Source organism: Sarcophilus harrisii, chromosome 1, assembly GCF_902635505.1.
Source record: "Sarcophilus harrisii chromosome 1, mSarHar1.11, whole genome shotgun sequence".
Taxonomy (NCBI): domain Eukaryota; kingdom Metazoa; phylum Chordata; class Mammalia; order Dasyuromorphia; family Dasyuridae; genus Sarcophilus; species Sarcophilus harrisii.
Genome location: NC_045426.1, coordinates 670,121,484 through 670,148,223, shown reverse-complemented (window position 1 = coordinate 670,148,223; position 26,740 = coordinate 670,121,484). Strand labels below are relative to the sequence as shown.

Sequence of the window (26,740 nt, the reverse complement as noted above, 5' to 3'; positions counted from 1 at the left end):
TGGCTCCTTACCCCTACCCAGGGGAGGAAGCCTGCTAAGAGAGCCGTAGGAACTCTATCCTCCCTTGAAGAGACTTCCTTCCAAACCAGATGACAGGCCCTCCTAATTTGGAGAGGAGAGCGAAGGCTCATTTGGAAAGACTCTGGCTTGGGAGATAAGTGAGGGTCTAGCTTTGAACTCTGGTTCTGCGTCTGATACCTCCCCTCTTTATATTTTAGCTTCCTCTTTTGGGGAATTGGGATAATCCTTGCTCAGCCCTTCCTTCAGCCTCTTGTTTTTAATTTTCAAAGGGGACTAGTGACATTATGGGATAAGATCTTGTCTTGGGAATAAATTGGACTTGAGTGAATTGGATTAAATAATTGGATTTAATTGGATAAATTGGATTTAAGACATCGAGTTGCACAGACCCCTGAGTCTCACTCTCTCTTCCAGAGTCATCCAACTCAGGACAACTGGGCCAGGATGCAGTGGATGACCTTGGCATCCTGATGTCTGGCTAAGCTGTAAGCGCTCTGCAGCACCTGCTTTGGCTGACTTCATGACTGCTGGAATAGACTGTTCACAGCTGCCCATTCTGATGGGAAAACTTCATGTGCTTGGGACAGACACCCCTCTAACTCACTGATGGTTTTGAGGCCTGTTGGTTACCCTCAACCTGGTTTAACTTGTCTGTTGAGATAATTTTACTGGGGTATGGACACTGCACATGCTATAGCTTCTTATGCCCAAGGTGAGAATTAGGTAAAAGACAGACACCAAAGGTAGATGAACAGTGCCATCTTAATAGTATTTTATTTTTCCAAATATATGCAAAGGGGGCAGCTGGATGGCGCAGTGGACAGAGCACCAGCCTCTAAGTCAGGAGTATCTGAGTTCAAATCTGACATCAGGCACTTAACACTTTCTAGCTGTGTGATCCTGGGCAAGTCACTTAACCCCAACTGCCTCAACAAAAAAACAAATGAATATATGCAAAGATAATTTTCAGCATTCACCTTTGCAAAACCTTGTCTTCCAAATTTTTTTTCCTCTCTCTCCCTTCTTCCCCATGACAGCAAGTAATCATAATATAGGTTAAATATGTGCAATTCTTTCAAATATTTCCATATTCATTATGCTGCACAAGATCAAAAGTGAAAAAAAAAAAAGAAAGAAAAAAAAACAAGCAAACAACAAAAGGGGGAAAACTATGCTTTGATCCATTCAGTCTCTATAGTTCTCTTTCTGGATATAGATAGCACTTTCCATCACAAGTCTACTGAAATTACTTAAATCATCTCATTGTTGAAAAGATCATCACATAATCTTGTTACTGTTGTATACAAGTTTCTCCTGGTTCTGTTCACTTCACTCAACATCAGTTCATGAAAGTCTTCCCAGGCTTTTCTGAAATCAGACCGCTCATCTTTTCTCCTAGAACAATAATATTCCATTACATTCATATATTATACTTATTTGGCCATTCTCCAAGTGACGGGTATCCCCTCAATTTCCAATTCCTTGCCATTACAAAAAGGGCTGCAGGGGCTTACATTCTAATGGGAGAAGATATCACATAAAAGGGATCTAAAAAGGAAGAAGAAAATAAGAGTAGAAAAGTCTGGGGAGTTAGGGGCTGAACCAGGCTAGAAGAATGACATGAGGCCTTCCTCAAATGGAGATTTGGGGAGTAATTTACCAATAGGAGAAGGAATAAATGAATAAATGAAAGAATATTTTATTAAGGCCTTTCTATGTGCAAACAATAGGGAAAAAAATGCAAAAGCAAGACAGTTCCTGCCCTCAATAAATTTACATTTTAATAGGAGGGAGATCGATATAAAGGGGAGTAGTGACTCTGGAAGTTCCAGGGATAGTGCTTTCCATTTTCCAGAAGCATCGGTGGTTTCCATTTTATTTCTGTTCCTAAAGTAGATAATGGAGTGCTTTGGCAGGCCAACGGCAGGATGCTTGGAGAGGAGCAAGGCGGGGCTAGGAGCTGTTAGACAGACTGGTTCTTCCCAATCAGGACAGGGCTGTCCGAGGTGGGAGTTCCCCAGATATTCAACAACATCAGGGCAGAAGGCAAGAAAGGTGATTGTGATCAAGCAGGTCAGGACTGATTCCAGTAGGATATAGTTGTCACTGACCTTCTCAGCCTCGGTTTCCTCATCTGTAAAATGGGAGATTTGGCTGAAATGTCCTTAATCATCCATTTCCCTTCTCAAGTCCTCTGATCCAGCACCAAGTAGCCGGTTTGTCTCTGGCACCTGCCACCACCAGGTGGCTCCCTAGTTTGGCTTCTCCCAGCCCTGAAATTCACTTCATCTTTTTAGGCTTTCTGGACTTTCCGAGGTGATAAAGATGCTAATTGTCAAGAGCCTCCCAGCTAATATCGGGTCCTTGGATCGGCTGGCTGAAGAAATCTGATCGAAAACCGGCTGTCTGCTTCTCAGACCATCTCATCTCCGGTCTCTCCCCTGTTCCCACCGGGGTCTCAGCCATGTCAGCAGATCCTGTCTGTCTCCCTCTAGAGCTCCCCCAAGAGGCAGGTCCCTTCAAGGCCCTGGGACCAGCCTTTCCCAAGCTGAATGTCTTCCTAGCCTCAAAACTCATCTCCCGGGAAGTTTCCCTTCATCAACCTTCCTGACTCCATTACCTCTTCCCCCTCAGTGCTTACTGGTTAGCTGGCACCGAAATGCTATAATTGCCTTGACTTTCTCTACTAATAGATGCTAAGCTCCTTAAGGCTGAGCACAAGGATGCTTTTCTCAGTCCCAGAACTAACCTTACTAACATCCTAAAGTTAGATGTCTCCGGTTCCTCTATATAAAATAAGAGAGAAAGATTTACTCACTCCCTTCCTAAGATGGGGAATATTATGGGATCATTGAGTGAATGTTAGAATTGGAATGAATCTTAGAAGACCCTGGAGATAAACCTCATTTTAAAGTTGTTTAACAGAAGCCTCCAAAGGGAAACTGAGGCTGCCTAAGATAGCCCAAATCAGTGGCAAGAACTCAGGACTTCTAAGTCCTATCAATAGCACATGGCATCTCCGCCTGAAAATACTATATTAGATACAATTTTCTTCTTTAAAGGAGTTTTTGTATATTAAACCCAATAAGAGAAACAACTCTCTGGAAGTAAGTGCTATACCAAGGAGTTATTAGTTAGCCATCAAAAACACTTCTGAATGGTTTTGTTTAATGATTTTTAAAAGGAAGTATGTTGTTTTCATGTCCCCATTTGGGGTTTTCTTGGCAGAGATACTGGAGTGGTTTGCTTCTCCAGTTTAATTTACAGAAGAGGAAACTGAGGCAAACAAATGACAAAGGTCACTTCAAGAAAAATAAAATTAAAAGACTATGCTTTAATCTGTATTCAGATACCATCAGTTCGTTCTCTGGATATGGATAGCATTTTTCATTATAAGTCCTTCAGATTTGTTGGATCACTGTATTGCTGAGAAGGGCTAAGATCATTTTACAGTATTGCTGTTTCTGTGTATACTGTTCTCCTGGGTCTACTCATTTCATTTAGCATCAGTTTGTGTAAGTCTTTCCAGGTTTTTCTGAGAGCATCTGTATATTTCTGACGTCACTGTAGTATTCCACCACAATCATAAGTAACAACTTCATCAGTCATTCCCCAATTGATTGAGCATCTCTCCAATGTCCAATTCCTTGCCACCAGAAGAGATGCTATACATATTTTTGTACATATGGGTCATTTCCCCTTTTATTTCTCTTGGGATGCAGACATAGTAGTGTTATTGCTGAGTCAGAAGATATGCATGGTTTTATAGCTCTTTGGGCATAGTTACAAATTGCTCTACAGAATAGTTGAATCAGTTCATGATTCCAATAACCATGGATTGTCTCAATTTTCCCACACCCTTTACAACATTTGCCAGTCTAATAGGTGTGAAGTAATAACTCAGAATTATTTTAATTTACATTTTTCTAATCAATTGTGATTTAAGACTTTTTTTCAATATGGCTATAGAGCTTTGATTACTTCATCTGAAAATTGTTCGAGACTCTTGATCGTTTTATCAATTGGAAAAATGGCTTTTAAAAATAAATTTGACTCAGTTCTTTGAGAAATGAGGCCTTTATCAGAGAAATTTGCTTCAAATCTTTTTCATAGTTATAACTGATAACTGTTTTCCCTCCCTATCAGAGCTTTTTTCTTGCTTCTTTTATGTAAGATAACTTACTCCATTCTACCTTTCCCTTCTCCTTTCTCCCAGTACATTTCTCTTGCCCTTAATTTTATTTTTTTAGATACTATTCCTCTATATTCAACTCACACTTGTACCCTCTATATTTCTTCAAACTGCCCTAATAATTGGAAAGTTCTCATGTATTTCATGTATCAAGTATCATCTTCCCATGTAGTGTAAACAGTTTAACCTTATTATGTCCCTTATTTCTTTATCTTTTGGGCTTCTCCTTACTCTTGTATTTCAAAGTCATATTTGCCATTCAACTCAAGTTTTTTCATCAAGAATGCTGGAAAGTCCTTTTATTTCATTGAATGTTTATTTTCTCCCTAAAGAATCAAATGCAGTTTTGCTGGACAGGTGATTCTTGGTTCTAATTCTGGCTCCTTTGCCCTGTGGAATATCATACTCCAAGCCCTCTGATCCTTTACAGTAGCAGCTTCTAAATCTTGTGTTATCTTGACTATGGCTCCATGATACTCAAATTATTTCTGACTGCAATATTTTCTCCTTGTTCTGAGAGCTCTAGAGTTTGGCTATTCCTAAGAGTTTCCAGTTGATTGCTGGATTTTTTCAATTTCTCTTTTACCCCCGGGTTCCAGAATATCAAAGCAGTTTTCCTTGATAATTTCTTGAAAGATGATATCTAGCCCCTTTTTTTGATCATGATGTTTGGGTAGTACAATGATTTTTAAATTATTTCTACGATCTATTTTCCAGGTCAGTTATTTTTTCAATGAGATATTTCATAGTCTTATTTTATGCTTTTTGTTTTAATTTTTCATAGTCACTACCTTCTATTTGCTCAATTCTAATTTTTATGGAGTTATTTTCTTCAATGAGCTTCAATCCTTTTCTATTTGGCTAAGTCTACGTTTGGAGTTCTTCAATGAACTTTTGTATATATTTTTTTCCATTTGGCCAATTCTGCTTTTTAAGATACATATTTCCCCTTATTGGATTTTTGTGTTTGTTTTACCACTTGGCCTCGTATTATTTTTTAAGGTGGGTTCAACTACTCCAGAATTTTTTTTAGGATATTATTTAAGTTTCCTTTCCTTCCCCTATTAGACTGAGTTTGAGGGTGAGGACTGCCTTCTGCCTTTCTTTGTATCCCCTGCATCCCATAGAGTAAGTGATTCATAAATACTTGATTCTCACCTCTAAGATCAAACACTAAATTCCTGTTTCATGTCCGAAGTTCTTCACCCTCTGGCCCCAATTTGTCCTTTTAGCCTCATTCCATACCACGCCCTTTCATTCTATCCTGTTCTGATACTCTATTTACCATGCCTGGGCCTTTGTATTGGCTGGGGCTTAGGTGACTTGCCCAGGGAATTCACAGGGCTACTCTATATTAGAGCTCAGGTCCTCCCGACTCCACGGCATCCCCTAGCTGCCCCTCCTGGGATGCATTCTTGCAGTCTCTGCATGACTCAGTCCCAGGGCCACCTCCTTGTGTACAGAACCTTTCCTGATCCCCCCAGACACTAGTGCCCCTCGGATCTACTCTGTCCATAGCTACATACAGACATTTGTTTGTAGAGGCACACGTACGTTTGTTCCCTCTGATTGAGCGTGAACCCCCTGGAAGCACGGACTGGCTCATGATGTCCAGGCTTATGATGTTTGGCAAATAAATGTCGGTTGGTTGAGTTTACGATCCTGGCTGTACACGGTTAAGCCAACAAGCCTGGCACCTTGGCAGGTGTTGACTGTTGAGCACCTGTGGAGTTTGGAAGACCGCTCCCCCCCCCCCCCCCCCGCCCCCCCGCCGCCCCCCCCCCCCCCAAGAGCCTGGCTTCCATTGACCTGGAATTCCAAATACTGCTGCTGGTGTCCCCTGCGGAGCCCCTTTCTCTGCCTCTGGGGTTTTATCCAGCTGGACCTGATTATTTAAGTGGAAGTCTGTGTTAACTCTAAGAGCCAAATATTCCCTGAAGGTGGGTCCCGCTGGGAGAATCGGACCTTCCCTTAAGGGGGAGGGAGTGGATTGTGAGAGACGAGAAGGTGGCTTTCACTGGGTATAAATTATGACTGGCAGAGGGGAAAGGCCGCATTTCCTTTTACAGAAACCTCCATGAAGGCTGAGGAGACGAGCCCCGTGAAGCTTTCCTGGAAGGGAAGGTAACAAAGGAGCTGGGACAGCCAGGGATGGCCTGCCAAGGATGCAGCCACAGGCTGGAGCCTCCAGGAAGCGCGCTTGCGTGCGCTGGTTCAGGGCAGGGCTGGGCGGGCCCTCTGGCAGAAGGTGCCTTTTCTCCCTACTGGGCTCCCCGAGGACAGGGAGCATCAGAGCTGGGACGGGACCTCAGGAGCTAGATGAGCCAAACAAACAGCTCACCGGGCAGAAACACACAGGCAGAGACTGGCTTTTTTTTCTTTGCAAGAAGAAAGCAGCTGTTTAATAAATAACCAGGAGGGGGGCACCTGTATCTAAACACAATCTGAAATCAACTAAATTGTACTGAGTTATCAGCTAAAAACACAAAATCAACAACACACCAGGGGGTTAACGTCATCAATTCCAGAGTATAGGGCTGGTCCCTTCTTAATGAAAACAGAGGTTGGCTACGGTAGGGAGTGGGGAGTGGGGGTCCTGGAGGGAGGAGGACCAAGCAGAACCAACATGAAACCTTGGCCACTTGCCAAGAGCCAGCTCACATCACTGTCTCCATGTTTGTTTCAGCAACAGCAGGTCCACTGGGACTCCTTCAAATCCCCCAGCTGGGTCCCTGAGGAGGGCAAGGTAAACCAGAAGAGAACTAGGCAGAGAGGAAGGCAGGGCCAGAGCAAGAAGGGGCTGCCGTAGGCCCCAAACCGGGGGGGTGGAGGGAAGGGGGCAACGTGGCCCCAGGGACACCCCAGGGACAGCTGGCCCGCGGCTTGTGCCAACATTCCAATAGTGGCACCGCCTGGCTGAACAGAAAAGCTGCACAGGGGGAAATGCCCTTTCCAATAATTGGTTCACGTTCCCCCCTCCCCTCTTACAAAGTGTAACATAAAATTGGCAGAAAGAGTGGTCTCTGGACGGCTTCCAGGACACACGGGGCCTATCAGATCCACAAGGGTCTTCACGCAGCCCTGGCAACTAGGTGCCTTTCAGGGACTGGGGCAAAGGCAAGAGGGCCGGACGAAACATGCTTTGAGGGATTGTTTTAGGGGGCAGGAGCCTGCAAAGGCGGGGGTGGGGGAAGCTTGCTGGAATCAGGGCCATGGGCCTGGTCCCTGCCTTGTGGTTTCTGGGGTGAGGGGATCAGCTGACTGCTCAGAGCTCTGTTCCTGGCAATGCCAGGTTACCACAGGTGTCTCTGTGACCTAGAGGCTCCCAGCCTGATAACCCGAGTTGGTCTGTTAATTTGAATTTTTGAAATGGTCTTCCGTGACCTTTTGAAAGGATGAGTGAGATTTTGCTTTTCTGATGTCTCTACCCAGAAAATGGGCCAACTGTTGGAAAGAAAACCTTGGTGGGCATGGGGCTGCAAGGGGAAGAGGAAGGAGAAACGGGACTGCGGGTCCGCCGGTCCCTGCAGACTAAAGTGCAAAATGGAAAGGCCACCGCCACCTCCTCTCCCAGGGTGGGCTCATTTCTACAATGTTTGGATGGCTCTGGCTCCAGCACTGTAGGTCCTGGATGAAGGAGACGGATGGACGGGCTGAGGGCAAAGCAGCTTTGGCCACCTCCCCCATGCAGAACCCCAGAGGAAATTCCCAAGGAAGCACTCGCTCCTGGACTCATGGGGAGGGGCCAGAGAATCCCTAAAAGCCTTCCACCTTCCTGGGGATGTAGGCTAGGGATCTGGAACTGCTCTGTATGTAAACAAAAGGCTTGGTTGGGAATGATGGGAAAGCTTGGGACCCCCTCCTAGGACAAAATCCCTGACATGGGCTGTGGCAGGTCTTTCCTGGGGGATGGGAGGAGGGCAGAGCCACAGGCTGCCCCAGACCCGTACCTGACCTCCACTGGCCACAACCCAGGGACAAAGCTGGAGCACTGATGGCAGCCGGCCCAGCACCGGGGCCGCTCCAAGCGAAGGGAGTCATGGGGCCCTTGTAGGCAAGGGCCACCAGCAATCTAACCAAAAGCAACATGGGCCACCAGCAAATCTAACCAAAAGCAACATGGGGAAAACAACACCACCATCCCTATAGCCAGAGGAGTCTAACCTGGGTCATTTCTGTGCTCCTGCCTTGTGGCTGCTTTTCTAGTGTCACCTAGACAGCCTGACCTTCCTTAGAGGGGCTTTGCTGTGACCATCTGGGCTAGTTATTGGGCATCCCAGAATCCTCTGCTGCTCTCGAATGTGTACGGGCAAGGAGACATCTAGATCTCTAGATCTAGACCCTAGACCTCTAGGGATGGGGGCTGGGGCGTGGCAGGTTCCTGGCCTCAGTCTTCACTCCCCAGAACTGACCCCACAAATGCAGGAGCAGTGCCTTGAGGACCTGGGGTTCCAGGGACCCAGTCAGCCATTACTCTGACCCACAAGCTCTAGGGTTTTTTGGATGGCAGCTGCAGGGCCAATAATGGGTGCATACACTGGAAATGTCCTAGTGCCTCTGGGTCCCTGATCTCCCCTCCTTTGGTGGGCTCCCCGCTTCCCCCACTCCTCCAGTTCAGAACCATGACAAACCTGACCCTCTGGCTGCTGCAAAGCAGACGGACCTGATAAAGGGGGGAAATCTCTTTTGGGTTTCTGTAGGAAAAACTGGGACCCCTCACGAGGATATGGGAAATCTCTGCCTTCTACGATACCATCAGCAAGGAGCTCCCTGCCAAGAGCATCCTGGGCTGGGCAGGCACATTTGGTTGGGTGCCAAGGAAGAGGGGCCCACGGGGTTGGGTCAGTTCTGGCTAGCTAACGCGGACAGTGGGTCTGCTGTTGCTGGTCCCTTTTCTGCCTGGTCCCCCTTCACCCCAGGGGGAATCGGAAGTGCCTCCTGTGACTGTGGGAGGGCAGTGGGCCAGGACCTGAGATTCAGGCACTCCCCCGCTCCCTGGCAAAACGAGGATTTGGCAGGTCCCATTTCAAAGTCCACAGCTCCCCAGAAGCAGGTGAGTCTAACACTAGCCTGTCTTCACGTGGTGTAGTCCCAACTCCTTCCCATTCTCCAGCCCTGGATGGATGACAGAAGCCTAGTTTTGCACCATTGGGACTGAGTTTGTGGGTAGCTGTGTTTATCTGTGTTTGGCTCTGAGGGCCTCAGTCTCCTTGGTCCTCTCATTTGCTATTAGTGGTACAGTCCGTGACCGCCTGCCCTCCCACCCGGTCCAGTCCGCATCGAGCACACCGCAGTCGATGGGGTGGGCTGGGGGAAGGTGGTGGTTCCTGGCCTCTCCCTTCCCCTCATACACTGCTGTCCACCAGGAGGGGCTCCTTGCCATCCAGGCCGCCCGCCTGGGGGCTGTGTGTGTGGCTCTGGGCACCATTGCTGTGTTTCTTGTGGCTGCCGGACCGCAGTGTGAGATGATTGTGCTCAGGGATGAACAAGGCCACTAGGAGGGACAGCAGGACTGAGCACGCTCCAAAGAGGAAAGGGGGGCCGGGGATGATGCTCCGCTAGAAGGGCAAAGGACAGGAAGGGGGTAAGTGTGAGGGCCGGCGGGGGAGGGCGGGGGGAGCGGAGGGGCGGTCCTCACCTCGTCCGAAGGGTTGGCCATGTTGGGCTTGGCGGCCTTCTCCAGGCTCTCCACCGCCACCATCTCGTTCAGCTCCACGTGAAAGAGATAGAAGACGAAGCCATACAGAGCCGGGCCCAGACCGTTGCACAGCCCCCGGATGCCTGTGATCATCCCTTGGACGACCCCTGGGGGGCAGAGAAAGCCCGGTCCTTTTCTGACACTCCGTGCCCTGGGTGGCTCTCACCCCCCAAGCACAGGGCAGGGAAAGCCTCAGTTCGGGGCCAGGGTCCTCCTCCTGGGCCGAGCCACCCCCTCACTGCTGCCTCCTGGGGCCCCGAGAGCAAAGCCAGAGCTACCTTGCTGGTCAGGGTCTGCATTCCGGGACACCATGGCGCTGATGGCGGGGAAGGTGATGCTGGACATGGCAGCCACCGCACCTGCGGCCCACATCATCCTGGGGGAGGAATGAGACTGGCCTTGGACTGACACGGACTGGGCCAGAGCAGGGTTAAGGGCTCCCCTCGGGGCCCCAACCCTGACACTGGGGCTCCCCCACACGGATTAAAGGGAGTGGGGAGAGAATTCGAGCAGCATCAAAGTCCCTCTGGAGGAGGCGCGTTCTGACGATCCTGCCCTTTGAGGGCCCAGACCTCTTCAGTAGAGGCTGTGACATGTCCAATGTCCCTGCCCAAGGCATCAGGGAGGGCAGGGGAAGGAGGCAGGGGCATGGAGGAGGGGGCTCTGGGCAGGTGCTTACCAAGGCTGGGAGCCAAAGCCGTACCAGGCTAGCTGTAGGATCTGGAACCCCAGGCCAAGCAGGATCGTGTTCTTGTTCCCTATGGAGCGCATCAGGATCCCCAGCACCACTGTCTGGAAGGGGACAGGCACATGTTGCCAAAGGAGAGCCAGAAGGGTGGGGGTGGGATGGGCTGGGGGCTGGGAGAGAAAATGACAGGGCAGGAATGGGCAGAGACCCTTACCTGAGCCAGGATGGAGAGAATCCCCACCACACCAATGAAGGCGGCCACTGTTTCTGAGGAAAAGCTAATTACCTGCAAAGACCAGAGAAGGAGAGCAGAGTCTGGGCTTAAGTGACAGTCTAGATTGGGACCCAGAATGGTAAGAGGTTCTAGTCCCCTATGGATCGGATCCTCCCTCCAGTACAAGACTGGGTCAAGCGTCCTTCCTGGAGTCCGAGTCCAGCTGCTGCTGAGCTGGCTCCTGCTTATTCTTCATGGGAGGGAGGGTGACGGAGGAGCCTCGATGGAGCCAGGAGTCCTGGGGAGCTGTGTCCAGCTCAGCCTGGGAGCCTCTCCCCGAATCCAAGAAGTCTCCAAGATTTCTCGGAAGAGATCTCTGCAGGGCAAGCAGGTGGCCCACCCCATCTCCTGAATCCCTTCTTGTCCAGGCTGCCCAGGGCTCCTGCTTCTGACCTTGGGCTCACTCACCTGGCGCAGGTAGAGAAAGAAGCTGGAGTACTGGCCAGCTTCTGGTAGGTAGGAGAGGAAGACAGTGATACAGATGAGAAGCACGGTCGAGTCCTGGCCCACTTTCCGAAGAGACTGAGGGAGACACGGGGCACACTGAGAGGCAGAGAAGGACATGTTCCCCGCGCAAAGGCACAGAGGGATGCCATCTGAAAGACGGCCGGCACCCTTCCCCCAACCCGTCCTCTTCCTCCCGGCCTATCCCAGGGCTTGACGTTTCCAGGAGAGCCACTCTCTGAGGGGGATTCTATCCTCCAAAAGGTTCCCACGATGCCTGGGGCCGCTGTCAATCCACCAAGGTGCCAAGCCACCCTCAGACAGGTTCCTCCATTTAGTGAGACTGCCTCCAGCTGGAGGGCGGGGGAATGGGAAAGGTGGGGACACTTACAGCAAAGGGGTCGGCCTGCTCCCAGGAGATGGGAGCCCCCCAGGACACTGGGCGCATCTCCTCGGGCAGGGACTCGGGCACAGCCAGCAAGATGAAGCCGATGTCCAGCAGAGCCACGCCTGAGGCCAGCACTACCACCAGTGTGTCCCCATAGGCGCGGGACAGGTAGGCACCGATGGCTGGGCTTGTCACCAGACTGGCAGCAAAGGTAGCGGAGACCTGGGAGAGAAGGACAAAGGGGACGCTCAGCTGGCCCCTCGCTGGTATAGGGGCTGCACTGCCCGACTGTCAGGGAGCTCTGGCCGGCTTCCTGGGGGGCCTGTGCTTACTTCGTGCCCGTTTGCTCTTTTTACCTTCCCTGGACAATCCTGTGAAGTATCTTGTTGGTGACAGCGAGTCGGGGAGACACAAACGGGGATGAGGAACTGATGGGATGGGGATAAGGTAAGGGGAGGTTAAGGAAATGCAGGCTCCTGCCTGGCTCTGTGAGAGGGGCCCCAAGGGCTGCAGAGTCCAGCCCTGCAGCGGGCCCCAAAGTTGGCCCCTTATGTGTGTTACATCTCTGAGCCACCACCTTGTGTTTAGATGCTGTCACCCATTCATGAGTGGAGCAGCACAGGAGGCTGTGCCAGGGGGCAAGCTTGGGAGCAAAGGGACAGTGAGAAGCTTTTACGTGCCCCTCCCATGTTCCAGCATGGTCCGAAGTGCCGGAGATGCAGAGACAAGCCAAAATCATCCTTGTCTCCAAGCCCCTTATACTGTCCTGGGGGGAGCAGGGACCATATTGAAATAAATACAAAGTAGTCATGGGGAGGATGGGGAGAGCCTGAGGTGCTGCTAAGAGCCAACCCTGAAGGCACAGGGGAGAAAGCGAAGCTCTGTGACGAGAAAGACTCTGGGAAATGGCCCATCACACACAGGAACAAGGAGGACAGTGTAGTGGGAATACAGTTTTATGAGGGAGAATAATGTGAAATCAGCTGGAGCCACACTGTGGGGAGATTTTATGCCAAAGGAAAAAGGGAGCCAGTGAAGCTTCTTGAGCAGCGGAGTGATATGATCCAAACTGTACTTGGGAGTATCAGTCTGGCAACTATGCAGAGCACAGATTGGAGAGAGAAACCACAAATCAGAAGACCAATTAATAAATTAGGGCAATGACCCAAGAGAGAAGGGAGGAGTCCCTATATGAAGGGAGAAATGCTGTGGAGGACCTCTGGCAGGTCTGGCTGGTGGTCAAGGGAAGCCCCATTACAACAGTCCACAGACATGAAGGGAGCTGTGCATCAGAAAGCTTGGTCGGGGGGCTGTGTCGGACTGACTGCCTAGATATGGGGCTGAAGGTCAAGTGGCTGAGGGGACGGTCACTGCGAGTGTGCAGACAAAAAGGGGTGCAAGCTGTGCATGAGGGGTCTGGGAGGGGAAGGAAGAACGAGGAGGACTTTGCACTTCATTTACTGCTGGGCTGGTGAGTGGAAGATACACAGGATTTGGAGCCTGGGGGTGACCAGCAGGATGATGGTACCAACGACAGCAAAGGGGAAGGGAGCAGTCACAGCTTTGGGATGAAAACAAGAGCTTCCTAGCTGCCATTCGGCAAAGACGGCCATCTAATTAAAAGGGGAGAGGTGAAACACGGGTCTAGGGTGTGGTGCCAGGGAAAGAATCCCAGCCTGGAGGTCTCAGGGGGCTCTGGACCTCAGTCCCAGGCCGGGTGCCAAAATCCACCTCAGTGGCCAGAGCAGGGTGGCAGGACGGCTGGTGGGGATGGCGCCCGCAAGGGTGTGGGCAAGGGGCAGAAGGAGAGGATTCCCATCCCAGAGCAGGGCTGGCTCACCAGGCCATAGGCTGTGCTCCGCTCGTGCTCCTGGGTGATGTCAGCTACATAGGCAAAGATGACGGAGAAGGTGACTGCGAAGACGCCTGACATGGAAATGACTGCAAAGTACCACCTGAAGGAGAGAGCGTCACCTTGTCCCAGCTCCTCGCCGCGTCCCGGCTTTTCCACCCTCCCCAGGACGCCACCCCTGGATTTTGGCCCCCCAGCTGTGCGTCAGCTCCCTCTCTGCTGAGGCTGTGCTGCCGCCCAGAGGTGACTGAGGCACCAGACTCGGCTTTGGGGAGTCTGCTGGCCAGTAAAGCAAGGGCCAGTCAAGGCCAGCAGGGGCCAACAGGGGTCAGCAGGGGCCAGTCAAGGCCAGCAGGGGCTAGGGAAATGCCAGGAGCCCGAGGGGCCCCTGCTGGAGAGGATGGGAGGGGAGAACACCGAGGGAAGCTCCCGCCCTCCCTGAGTCACGGCCACACCAGGACCCCTCACTCACCAGGGGCTGATCTTCATCAGTGGGATGGGTGCGCAGGTGAAGAACACCGTCAAGAGGAGGAATGACTTTCTGCCCCAGACATCTGAGAGGGCGCCAATGAGAGGGGCGCTGAGGAAAGACAGCAGGCCCTGGAAGACAGGAGCAGCGGCAGCGGGGGTTCGGTGAGGTTGAGGCCAGGGCCAGGAGCCTGGCTGGGCAGTCCCCCTCCTCCCCCCCGGAAGCTGATGTACCAGCTCTACCTGGTCCCGCCCTGGGCTCAGCCCCAGCCTCCTCCCTGACCATAGCCCCAAAGCTCATGGGTCTCCAGGGCCTGGCACCTCTGCTGCCATGAAGCTATAGGCACAGAGGAATGGCACAGGTGGGCACCCATGCGTTCAAAAATGCATCACACGGGCAGTCAGAAAATGAACTTTTTCTTTTTTCCCATCTCCTAAAGAGAAAAAGGCAGGGAGGCAGCTGGAAGGCACACGGGACCTGGAGTCAGAGGAACCCGAGTTCAAATCCAGCTTTAAACACAACTCTCCCTAGCTGTGTGACCCTGCACAAGTCACTTAATTGCAACTGCCTTGGGGGGAGGAAACAGAGAGAGAAAGCCCCCCCTTCAAGAGGAAAGGGCAGAAGTTGCCGTCCCCATCACTTCTCTAGGAGAAATGACTTGGACAATGATGATTGCGCTTCTGAGGAGCTTCCTGGCCTCCGTCCCACCCTCCTGTTAGGGCACCGGTCTCAGGCCCCCTGCCCCCCAGCACTCCCTTCTAGCAAACATCCTGTCTGCCACCGGAGGAGAACCTCCATCAGGATGTCAGCAAGTGGTGATACAAAGACAAGGAACGGCAAAGGAAGCCTGGGGGTTCCGTGGAAAAAGCACCCAGCCTGGGATCAAGGAAACCCAAAGTCAAATCCCGCCCAACACTTACTAGCTGTGTAACCCTGGGCAAGTTACTGCCTTGGTTTCCTCACCTACAAAATGGGGGTCATGATAGCACTGACCTCCCAGGGCTGTTGTGAGGATTCAATGAGATGTTCGTAAAACGTTCTGCAAACCTTTAAAACACTACATAAACGCTGGTTATTGTTGTTACTGGGGAAAGCAGAGCCTTCTGCTGAAAGTGGCTTCCTCTTCCCAGCCCCCTGGCTCTGTCCACCAGGCATGGAGAAGGAGAGTGCTGTCCCCATGACTCCCCTGCTCAGCCCTGAATCCCCCGCACAAAGGGGCCCATTGTTACTGTGGCAATGTTATGTTTGTCCATTTGGAGCTGGCCAGAGGCCATGGCCTAGTGGGAGGCAGGGGATGAAAGGCCTGGGGTCACTGCCAGGTGCCGTCCCTGGGCTATAAGGGGAACCAGGGGAGAGTGAATATGCCAGGTGCCAGCTGAACCTCACCTTGACTCCGTGGATCAGGCCATTCATCAGGAAAGTGTGCTGTGGGAATGTCTGGTGCAATACCTGTGGGTAGTACCAGAACTCCATGAGGCTGCCAGGTGCTGAATGGTGCTCTCCCTTGCCCCCACTGCCCAGCACCCCTTCTCTGCTGCTGCCACTTTCACTCAAGGGTCTGTAGGTCATTCTGGAGGAGGGGATTTCAAGGCCTGGCCCACTGCTGACCCTAAGGCTCAGGCTTGGGCAAATTGGGATGTGAAAACCAGCAGTCCTGTCCACCTGATAAACTGGGCATGAGAAGTCCTGTAACTTGTGGAAATTATTTGGGGAAAAAAATTTCTATTCTTGTAAGACCTTGTGGATAGGAATATTCCTGTTAATGGCCTCCCCAAACTCTTTTTGCTTGGCCCTTTCTTACCATTTCAGCTAGCTTCTTCCCACGTCCTATTTTTATCCATTTTCCTCTACACTGGTTTAGCATTCCTGCATTTTACCCAGAAAATAGGTTTCTAAGGGCCATTGTAGTTTGGAAAAAGGCAATTTCCTAGAAACAGGAAATCAGAGCAGGGCCCACCAATCCATTAAACCATGTCATGTTCAAAGACACCCCAGTTCCCCAAAACAAGTCTGAAAACAGGCTTCTCCCTGGGGTTGCTGGCTGAGAGACTCTAGCCCTCCCCCGCCACCTCCCTTTAAAAGCAAAGCTCCAAAGCTTGGATTTCTGAATTTTTTCTTTCAAGTAACCCCTCTGCACTTGGCGTGCTTGCAGTGTTTTTCTTTGTTCTTCCACTAAGAGCCAAGCCACCTTAAGCTGAACAAGGTCAAAGCTGTTTTACCCTCAAATAGGGGTGGAGCAGACAGACACCGCAGGGATGGGGGCTGGTGCGTGGTAGTGGGAGGGGGCAAATGAGGGGCTTTTTTCTTCAGGGTCCACAGACTGGGGACAGAAAGGGGGTACTTAAGAATAAAAGGTGACAATGTTAAGATTTGGATAATTGGATCCTTCAAAATAAGAGCAGCTGCCATCTTTATAGTGATTTAGAGGGACAAAATACTTTTCACCCATTCTCCTAGAAAATCACAGAATCACAAGAGAAAATCTGGGGCTAGCCGAGCCCTATCTGAAGTCTGGAGCTCATGTTATCCTCATGACACATTCAGGAGGGAGGAAGCACAAGTTTTATTCTCCCCCCTTTATAGATGAGAAGACTGAGTCTCAGCTCTCAGAAGTTACTTGTCCAATGGCACAGAGCCATAAAGAACCAATGAAGGCCTTGACTCTTCCAATCTAGTCAAGGAGGTGACAGGCCTCCAGACATGATCCAGGCCTCTATTAAGTGGCGAGTGCAGCCTTTCCTGTGCTCCCTCACACTGAGGTGGCCGGGAGGATCTGGTACAGCTCCTGGTCAAACCAGGGCCCACATCTCATGACGGTTCATTCCATTCTGCCTACCTTCCTCTGGTTTCCTAAGGGGATGGTTCTTACAGCTCGTCCTAGTGTAGGCAACAAAGACACAATGTTCTGCTCCCTGGGGAGTGGGGATCTGCATGGCTGGGCAGAGGGTGAGGTGAGCCCAGTCACAAGTCTGTCATTCACACACTGCTTACTTAGTTCGTTCCTGATAAAATGGCAACACTGTTCTTTCTACCAAGGCTGCTAAAGTGAGGTCAATTTCTGGCTTCCATATTTCAGGAAAATCACAATCTTCTTGGAGACAGAAGTAGATTCTCTATCTTCCTAGTGTTCAATGCGTAGGTGCTTCTCAAGGTGGGGAAAGAGACCTGAAGGGAGCCTGGCTGACTTGCCCTTTTTCCAGAAACAGTAGTGACAGTAAAGAGCCTGAGCTCTGGACGATCTACCCCACCATTTAGCTTTATGGGAATTTTCCCAGCTTCTACTGGGAACCTGTTCAGTCAAATTATCTTTACTCTTCCAGATCTTGGGGCCAAAAGGAGGTAATTGATACTCACCGTTAACATAGGGGTTGTGAGCAGGCCCCAGGCAAAAAACTCCAGGAAGATCACCACCACGGCATGGTATACACTAGGCTCGCCAATCCCCTGTCGCTGAAAAAACAACAGGACTGGCTGGTAAGTGGATGAAGGGTAAGGCACAAGGGAATCAGCTTGGGGGAAGGGAAGAAAGGACGTTGATTAAAGAGTTTTCACTAAATCAAGAACTTGAAAGGCTTTTGTTTGTTCTGAAAAGCCAAATGTAAATATCTCCCAGGTTGTTACCCCTCTGGTTCCAAGGCCCCAGAAGTTCAGCCAGGCTTAATCGATAAGGTCAGAAGTTCAAGGGCTCTAGCAACCTGAGGAATCCATGTAGCCTTCAGTGAAAATGTAGCCAGCACAGTCTGGGGCCCTGGATTAGGCACGAGTTCCCATTCCTATAAGGGTGGCACATAAACTCAGCTTTTGTTGGCTAAAATCCTGCATACAGCTCACCTAGGCTAGCATAGCTAGAGCCTGAATAGATGATCTAGATGTCCCTGGAAGGCCAATCTAGGCATTCAAATGTTACTCCAATGTACGCTCCACAAGGGTACAACTGGACTAAGGATATCCAGGCCAAGCAGTTTTAGAAACATCAGTTAAAAACTAGTGAATGCCAGGGCCAGTCTAAAATGGAAATCCTTGTTCTTGGCCAGTATCCCCAATTTTATAAAAGGTACTGAAATGGGCCTCAGAACTAGAAAGGTCTGCTAATCTTACTTAGAAATAGCCCCAAACCAATGATTTCATCAAGGACTGAAAATTGGCACAAAGCTATTAAGCCTTTCCCACTTTCCAGCCCTCCAGCCTGATAACCTGGTGGACCTCAAACAGCTTCATTCTTTCCCAGATCAAAGTCTTGAGCTCCCCCCAAATCGAGAGGTAGCCTGCTTCTTGGGGCCACACCACTGGTTCTAGACTCTTCAGCAGTTTTGCTCCAGCCAATGCTGAGTGATGCACTTCTTATTCTTTCCAGCCAATCCAAGGAAGGGAAAAGAGAATAAATTTTAAAAGCCAAGATTCTTTTCCCAGGCTCCAGGAGCTTTCAGGTCAGTGGCAGGGCACGGTGGCTAGTGCTACTTGAAGACAAGTGGCAGAGAGGGGAGTGACCTGCAGTATGCAAATTCAGTGCCTATGCACTCATCTACATTTTGAGTAGAGTGGTCAATCCAGTTTTATCAGCCCTCATTAAAATATAGCCACAATGATGGCAAAGTCTTCCTCCCAGTCAGACAACATCCGTCTCCAGATTTTTAACTATTCTCTGAGCTGAGTGGAGCAAGCCCTGGATTGCAGTCCATGGGGGCTAACTCATCATTGTGTGACCTTGTAATTGCTCTCTTCTCCAGGGCCCCTCTATAAGAAGAGAAGGCAAAACGAGATCTCTTCTCAGGGTTTTCCCAGCTCTCACATTCTATAGCTCTGTCGGTTGCCATGTCTATCTCCTTACTTTTTTTTTTAAGAGTTAATTTTTAAAAAAGAATAGGAAAAGGATTGAAACATTCAAATCATCCTAAGATCAGCTATGCCCATCTCTTCTCTTCAAAGCAATTTCTCAAGGGACACTATAACACTCTGATCCAATCTCTGGCTCCTCAACTCTTGTTTTTCTGTCTCATTATCCTGGCTCACACTCAAATTTTCCTCTGTTACTATTCAAATAGCCAACAAGTAAGAAGGAAACTTTTGAGATATTTGCTCCCCCATTTGATAAAACATCTCCAACATTTCAATTAAATATTTACTGTGTGTGAAGTCTAATGCTGGGTGAGCTGATGAGAGAAAGACCAAAGACAATCTCATCCCCACACCTTTGAGGATTTACTAATAGCAGGGTGTACAATATGTACACATACAAGATGGGAGAACGCAATAAAAGTCAAAGAAGCATAGACTGAGGCTTGGCAGGGACTCTAAAGGTCATCCATCCACCCCCTTTGATTTATATGAGAAGCCAAGAAAACCAAAGTTCTGTGAAGAATTTGAGGGCGAGAACATTCTGAGCCAGGGAGACAAGAAGAGAAGGCAGCATGAAAGAGTTTGTGCCCAAGATGGTTTTTGAAGAAACACAACTAACTACTAGACAACAAGGTCCTCCAAGGCAGGGGCAGTGTTTCCTCTAAACTTGGTAGCTCCTTACTCCCCAAACAATGAATATTTAGAACCAAAAAGCGGTCACCAGTGTCTGTGTTGGGGCTCCACCTCCTAGGTAATCTTGACTTAGAAAAACATCCTCTAACAGAAATATAGAAAAAAGACAACACAGCCAAAGGTAACAGAGCTTCAGAATGGTTCAGAAGGGAAGACAGAACAAAGGTACGTTTTGTTCATTAAACTGCTTGATTCTACTGTTAAAATATAGGACATAATGAATGTTTATTGTCTTGTATAAGCCTATATTCCTTATTTCATACATTTATTTGGCTATCTGTTTTTGTTGATGGTTGTTTGCATTTAAAAAACCAACCTGTTAGAGCCCTTCACTAACTTTGGATGGAAGTGACAAATGGCCTGCCTCACTCTAAGTTTCAGTTTCCAGTGAACCAGGGAGCTAACAGGTTGGACCATTTTTACAAAGACTGCTCTTCCAATGCTCTTCTTCAGAACTGACTTGTTTCCAGCGTAAATAAGGAAGCCTGTTTCAACTATCAGTCAAATACAATGATCAAAACAACTTTCTCTTGATGGATAATGCCACTGATGTGTCCCTAATAAGCTAACAGTACAGAGGAGGCTCTCCAACAGCCTTAACAATAACTCTTGGAATTAACACAGACTTGCATACAAGTCAGTAAAATTTCTTCCCTAGAAATGAATTCTTCTGGTGCTATTAATTAATTTTTCTTTCTTTCTTTGTAAGCTTTGTAATGCTGTCTGCATATTTATATCAGTCATTTTGGGGTAGATCCCAGTCAGCCTCCTCTTGTAAAAAGAAAATAATTTAAATCAAATCACATGACATATCTATCATATCTAGCAGTGTATCTTTGGTGCTATTAGTTTAGCATTTACACATCTGTTCTCTAATTGTTTTATTCCTTAGCCTCATCTCTGAGATCTTAGTTAGAGTATCTCTTTCAGGGCAGGAGACCCACCCCTTCTACTTCCACAGAATCTCAGGTCTGTTCCATTCAAAGATCATACAGCCTAAATCTGTTTTATACAGCACCCAGCAATAAGGTTAAAAAAAAAAATTCTTGAGTGTGTGACGTAACATGGAGAATGTTGGGGCAGGAAAGATCCTCTAAGATATTATGAAGTCCAACCCCTTCACTTTATAGACAGAAAAACAGGCCCAGAAGGAAAAACCTTTACCTCCAAGCCACACAAAGAGTTAGTAGCAGAGATAGGACTAGAGACCAGACCTCCTGCCTCAGCTCAGTACTCTTTCTTTTCAATCAGAATGTGCAATACTTCTGTTCCTTCCTTTTCTATCCAGTATAAAAGGATTTCCAGCCCTGGGCAAGTAAATGAAGGTCTCTCTGTAAGGCTCATGACATATAGGAACCACCAATTCAGAAGACTAAGTCTTTGTCCTTCAGCTCTTTCTTTGACAACATATTATAGACCTTGTTCCTCTTTAATCCAAGGTTCCCTTGAAAGGGATACATATATCTTAAAAGCCTTATTGAGTGAAGAAAAATTCAAAACACAAAGATTAACAACCTTAAAAAGTAGAATCAGTGAAGTAGAAACTCAAACTTCTTGAGAAAGGCCTATCCGGGTTAAACAATTATGGATGGAAGGTAAACTAGAAAGGCTAAGAAATTATTGGGTAACAATTTCTGTTTCAAAAAAAATTCTCAACATTAAAACAATGGCCAAATCAAACAAAATAAAACTTAATTGGGATAAAGATTTTGGTAGATTAGTACCAAAACAACCAACCAACCAAGTATAAGATTAGGGTTTTCAATTTCAATATAACTGAACAACTCAGTGCATGATGTGCTTCTTGACAAAGTCAACTTGACCTTACTCAATGAAATCAATAGGATCACAAAGGAGGGAGTTAATAGTCCTATTGTCTTCTGTCCTAGACAGATCACACCAGGAGTTCTGTGTACAATTCTCAGAACATGTTTTGAAGATGGATGCTGACAAACTGTAAGATATCCACAAGAGGGGACCTGAATGGGATGAAGGGACTCAGAACCTCGTTAGATGATGTACAGTTGAAATAAGCGGGGGTGATTAGGCTAGAGAAGAAAAGATATTGGAAAAGGGATATAATCATGATCTCCAAATATCTAAAAAGCTATCATGGGCAGAGAGGGAAGATATATTCTGTGCAGCTTTATAGGGCAGAGCAAAAACTAATAGGGAAGAAAGTTCCTGGGAAGTGGAGTTAAAGTAAATATAAAGAGAAACTGTCTCATGAAGTTGTGCGTGTACCATCATTGAAGGTATTCAAACAAAAATTAGATGAGTACTCAGGACATGGTTGAGGGGAGTTATACGCTAGTCGGGAGTTAGCAGGATGTGATGAACTTCAAAGATCCCTCCATTGAGATTCCAATAAGTATTGCCCTCTTCGGTGTCTTGGTCACATATGCTTAAAAAAATTATAATGTATATTCCTGCCTTGATGTCACTGGATAGTGTTTTATTTGGAGTCTGGAATCACTGAATTTGACTCCCCAAATTTAGGATTATTGATCCTAAAGACTCAGTCAATGGAAATTTCAAAATCCAAATAAAGACAATTAGAAAGAGGAATGAAGACAGCTCTGGCTTCTCAACCAGACCACTTGATAACAATGAATTTTAACCTACTTTGGCCCATCCAGATATCCTGTGGTTTCAAGTGACTCAAATATCATGTCACAAAATTTCATTTCTCTCCCATGGTGACAGAGTTAGTACTGAGTTTCTTGGTTCCATTCATTGCTTCTCCTCTGGGAAAATGACTGCTGGTTTTAGTCCCCAAAGGACTCTGGAAAGCAATTCTGCACTCTCTACTTGATAGCAGAGAGACAGAGTCAAGTGAACTCAAATTGAAAAACACTCAGGACAATAGTAAGACCTTCAAGGCATTGTGTTGATTGGTGACTCAGGATAGGACATAGAGGAAGGCTGAGATTGAATATATCCATTTAATATAAGATATTGAACTTTTAACAGAACAACAATTTCCCAATGATTGCAGTAAATTACAAGTCTGAGCTGTACTCTGAAGTGTGAGCCATGTCTGTAATACTCATGGAATACAGAATTTAGATTTTCTTCCTACACCTGCCCAGCCAAGGCCTTATATGAATGCTTTTAGAGATCCAGGCCTGTCTAGGGAAGTGGCCTTGGGCTTGTAGGTAGCTCCCTGACCTGGCTAATGTCTAATTTGTCCCCAAAGCATGAGGGCTGGAAGTGGGAATTGTTATAACATCTTTCAAGTATCTTGAGGTAGGCAAAAATCAGAGGAAAGACACCAATGGAAATTAAAGATGGAAGTAGACAAACCAAGAGTGATCAAAATACAGTCTGCTGAAGTTCAAGACAGGATCATTGGAATCAGCCAGTTTTACTGGGATGGAAGAGAAGCATGTAGTCAGGAAGCAAAGGAATAAAGATGAAGAGTTAGTGGGTGTGGGTGGCAGGGTACAATAATTTTTTTGAGACTAGAAAGTTTCATCCAGCTACAGTACAAGGTCATATAAGTCAGCGGCAGAGGCAGTACTAGAAAATCTGGTTGTTGTAGCTTCAATCCCGTCTCCAATCTACCCTGCTGCCCTTCTCCATAAGTGAGAAGGAATGATAGCTGCAGGGAGCCAGTGTTGGAAGGGCAAAGGAACAAGAAATTAGGGAGGAGTCAGGGACTGAGGAAAAAGTGGCAAAGGGAAAAGAGAAAGGACAAGAGAAAGAGGGTTGTTTAAGAAGGTAACAAAGGCAAGGGGAATGGGGGGGGGAAATAGGAAGAGGGACATTAGTTCAGATGGGGCAATTTGCATGGTATATATATATAAGGGCAGGAAAGGGGAAGGAGGAATAAGGGGGATATTTATGTGTCTGGAAGAGATTAAGGGACAATCAAAGGTGGTGACAATCAAAGAGGATGGAGGCAGCTGAGGTAATGGCAGGGAGAATGGGGCCAAAAGGAAGGAAGAGTGGTGTGTGTGTGTGCAGGAAGGGACAAAATGGGAAAGACTTGGGGACAGTATGGCGGCGATCAACATGGGGAAACAGGTAGGAAGGGGATTTAATGAATGCTGGGGAAGGAGATGAGAATGGATTGAAAATACTGGGTGTGCATAGTTGGAAAAAGTGAGGAGGGATTGAGAATAGGGCTTGGCCGCCTATGGAGAAGATATAAGAACAATGAGGTCTAAAAAGTCTAGTGGGGAGCAGGAGGAATGTACAGGGGACAGGGCAGGCAGAAGGCCAGGAGGGGGGAAATGGCACACGTCTAAGAAGCCACGGTCCAAGGTGGGATCTGAGGCCAGAACGTCCCGGACCAGGCTGAGTGAATGAAAGGGAAAAATGAGGCAGAGGGAAAGATGGGGAAAGTGAGGCAGGAGTAGGGGGGGACTGTGGTAGGGGTAGGGCTGGGAAATGATTGATGGAAAGAGGGCCTGCACTAACAGGGTACTGACTGGGATCTAGGGGTGCTCAGGGGCAGCGGCTGGGAACCGCAAGGCATTGAAACCAGGGAATTGCTTATTGCCTTTCTGGATCTCCCCAGGGCTTACAACAATCCTTGGCAGACAGCAGGTGTTTAATAAATACTGGCTGACTAAGTCCATTAGATGGGAGCCCAGGTAAGGGCTGATGGAGAAGAGGGCAGAAGAGCCCGAGACCCGGCCGGCCATCTGAAATAACTGGGAGCCAAGGGAAGGCACACCACCAACGGACTTGGCTTGGACTGGGGCATGCCCGGGGCCTGGCAGGACCCCTGCTGCGAGGCGGTACCCCCTTCTCTCCCAGAGGCTGCAGGGCCTGATGTTCAAGCAGCCACGCTGGGAAGCCTGGGGCTTGAAGGGCCTGGGCTGAGAGGCGCTCACACAGGGGGGTAGTGAGAGCATCTCAGGGGCTCGGCAGGACCTAGTGGTGCCGCAAGAGAGGGATCTAAGAATCTAGCTGGCCCTCACTGGGCTGGCAGGGGGGGACCGGCAGGGAGGAGGTCCGGGGGCCTGGGCGGGCAGGGGGCGCCCCCGGGGCCGGCAGGGAAGGGGCCCGGGGGACCGGCAGGGAAGGGGCCCGGGGGCCTGGGCGGGCAGGGGGCGCCCCCGGGGCCGGCAGGGAAGGGGCCCGGGGGACCGGCAGCTAGGAGGCCCGGGGGCCTGGGCGGGCAGGGGGCGCCCCCGGGGCCGGCAGGGAAGGGGCCCGGGGGCCTGGGCGGGCAGGGGGCGCCGCCTGGGCTGGGCAGTGGGCACCCCCGGGGCCGGCAGGAAGGGGGCCTAGGAGGCTGGGCTGGGCAGGGGGCGCCCCCGGGGCCGGCAGGGCCCGGGCGGGGAGGGGGTTAGCGGGGCCGCCGGGCACTCACGGCGCCTCCGTCCTTGGTGATGATCTTCTTGGCCAGCAGCACGCTGCGGTTGAGCCGCTTCTTCTTCTTCTTCTCCCCAGTCATGGTGCCGCCTCCTGGGCCCGGCGCCCCCGGCTCGGGCTCGGCCCCTTCATCCTGCGGCCCCGGGGCGCGGGGCGGCGCTCTCCCCGCTCCCGGCCAGGCCCGGCCCGGCCCGGCCCGGGCCCCGCCCGCCCGCTCGCTCTCCGCCCAGGGGCCGCGGGCCTGTCAGCGGCGGCGGGAGGCGGCGGAGGCGGCGGAGGCGGAGGCAGCGGCGGCGGCGCAGCTCCCGGGGCGGGCAGGCGGGCGGCTTCTCCGCCTCCTTAGCGACCCACTTCCGCCTGCCGCGGTTGCGTGCGCAACCACGCCGCCTCCTCCCCGCCTACAACTCCCAGCAGCCTGCGCGCCCAACTCAGGCCCGCCCTCAATGGTTCCAATTCCCGGCGTGCTCTGCTCCTCCGCGGGAGGGGCATTGAGCGAGACGGTGGTGGGGTGGGGTGAGATAGATGTGAGGGGAAACCACAGAAAAGACTACAATTCCCATCATGCCTTGCGCCACTTTTTTTTTTTTTTTTTTTTTTTTTTTTTTTTTTGTAGAGGGGTAGGGATGAAGATGGAAGTCCTTGCCTTGGCTGAGTCCCCAGGTGACTTTAGTTCGGAGCTGGTTTCCCAGAATACCGGGGGTCACAAATCTCTCCTTCACTCCCCCCTCGTCCCCTTTCCTTCTCCTTCCGTCACGCACCCCTCTCATAGTTGAGCGCTTTCTCTTCTGCCAGATGCTACTTTGGGGCTGGCCAGAGCTGGGGCACCCAGACCCGAAAGCAGGCAACCATGTTTCCAGAAGCGGGGAGTTTGGTTGCTAGGGGCTGAGTTCTTGGTTGCTAAGAGCTGGGGTCTTCGTTGCTAGGAGCTGGGAGTCATGTTGCTAGGGGACCAAAGCAGCCTCCCTCCTTCCCCCTTCCCGGAGGAGTGCCCCCCCTCCCCTCAATCTTTGGTTTCCATAATGATCAAAGCCCCTTTGCACCCTCTTCTACCTGGACGGACGGATGGCTTGAGCTAGGATGCTTCGGCTTACAGGCTGGCTCCTACCCCGGGAGCTGAGGATGGGCAAGACATCGCCCAGAACCCAGACACTGGAGGCACAGAGAAAGGGAGCTATGACTTGGGTTCTCACCCTTTTGGAGAACAACAGCTCTGTTGTTGGGGAGCTGCCCCCATTACATACGGAGGCAAACAGCCGCAGAAGCGCGTGATTCTGAGTCAGGGGGCTGGCTGCCGGACAATCGACAAAAGGAGAGCTGCTCCCTGGGGAAAGGGGAAGAAGTGACGGAGGGGGGAGAAGGTCGTGAGCAGAAACTCTATACGAAAGAGCAACTGTCAACAGCTGGCCTGGAGCCCTGCTGCAGTCCTACACACCGAGAAACAGACATCCGAAGTGGGAAGGGAGAAAATCAGGCAGCAGACCCAGAGAAATGACGTCCATGGAGCTTCGCTCAAGAAGGAATACATATACAATTAAAGGCAACGGTGGAAGATGCAAAAAGGCAGATTTAAGCTTAATATAAGGGAAAATTTCCTACCAATGAGAGCTGTCCAAAAAGGGATTGACTTCTTAGGTTGTTACTGTACTCCCACCACTGGGGGTCATCAGCATCACTAACAAACATTTATTAAGCACCTACTATATGCTGGACATGGTGCTAAGCACTGGGTGTACAGAATAATGCAAAAAACGCAAAAACTAAGACCCTGACTTCAAGGAGCTAGAAATCTAAGGAAGAATACAATATACAAACAAGCCTTCAACCCGAGGCTGGATGATCACTTTTCAGGGAAACTCC

The 26,740-nt window shown here is 49.6% G+C and overlaps 2 protein-coding genes across 6 annotated transcripts in view; one reads left to right on the top strand and one right to left on the bottom strand.

Moving 5' to 3' along the window:
- Positions 1–1,375: 1,375 nt before the first annotated feature.
- LOC100917226 (hippocampus abundant transcript 1 protein) lies at positions 1,376–26,030 on the bottom strand. Of its 5 annotated transcripts, none has more exons than XM_031948265.1 (12): positions 24,882–25,272; positions 17,381–17,476; positions 15,413–15,475; positions 14,030–14,157; positions 13,546–13,660; positions 11,709–11,927; positions 11,282–11,395; positions 10,814–10,885; positions 10,591–10,703; positions 10,190–10,287; positions 9,852–10,018; positions 1,376–1,416 (listed from the first exon to the last, which is right to left on the bottom strand). In XM_031948265.1, the coding sequence occupies exons 1-12, from the start codon at positions 24,963–24,965 to the stop codon at positions 1,405–1,407; spliced, it is 1,281 nt and encodes a 426-aa protein (XP_031804125.1). In that variant the 5' UTR covers positions 24,966–25,272; the 3' UTR covers positions 1,376–1,404. The 5 variants fall into 5 exon arrangements, with proteins under 5 accessions (XP_031804125.1, XP_031804123.1, XP_031804124.1 ...); XM_031948263.1 differs by lacking the exons at positions 1,376–1,416; positions 24,882–25,272 and adding exons at positions 6,584–9,771; positions 25,934–26,030; XM_031948264.1 differs by lacking the exon at positions 1,376–1,416 and adding an exon at positions 6,584–6,945 and having other exon boundaries at positions 24,882–25,273.
- Positions 24,964–26,740, top strand: part of ODF3L2 (outer dense fiber of sperm tails 3 like 2) — a 35,951-nt gene continuing 34,174 nt past the window's right edge. Inside the window, exons 1-2 of the mRNA XM_031948331.1 lie at positions 24,964–25,391; positions 25,676–25,754. Of these exons, the coding sequence (XP_031804191.1) occupies positions 24,964–25,391; positions 25,676–25,754 (507 nt within the window). The remainder of the gene's footprint in view (positions 25,392–25,675; positions 25,755–26,740) is intronic.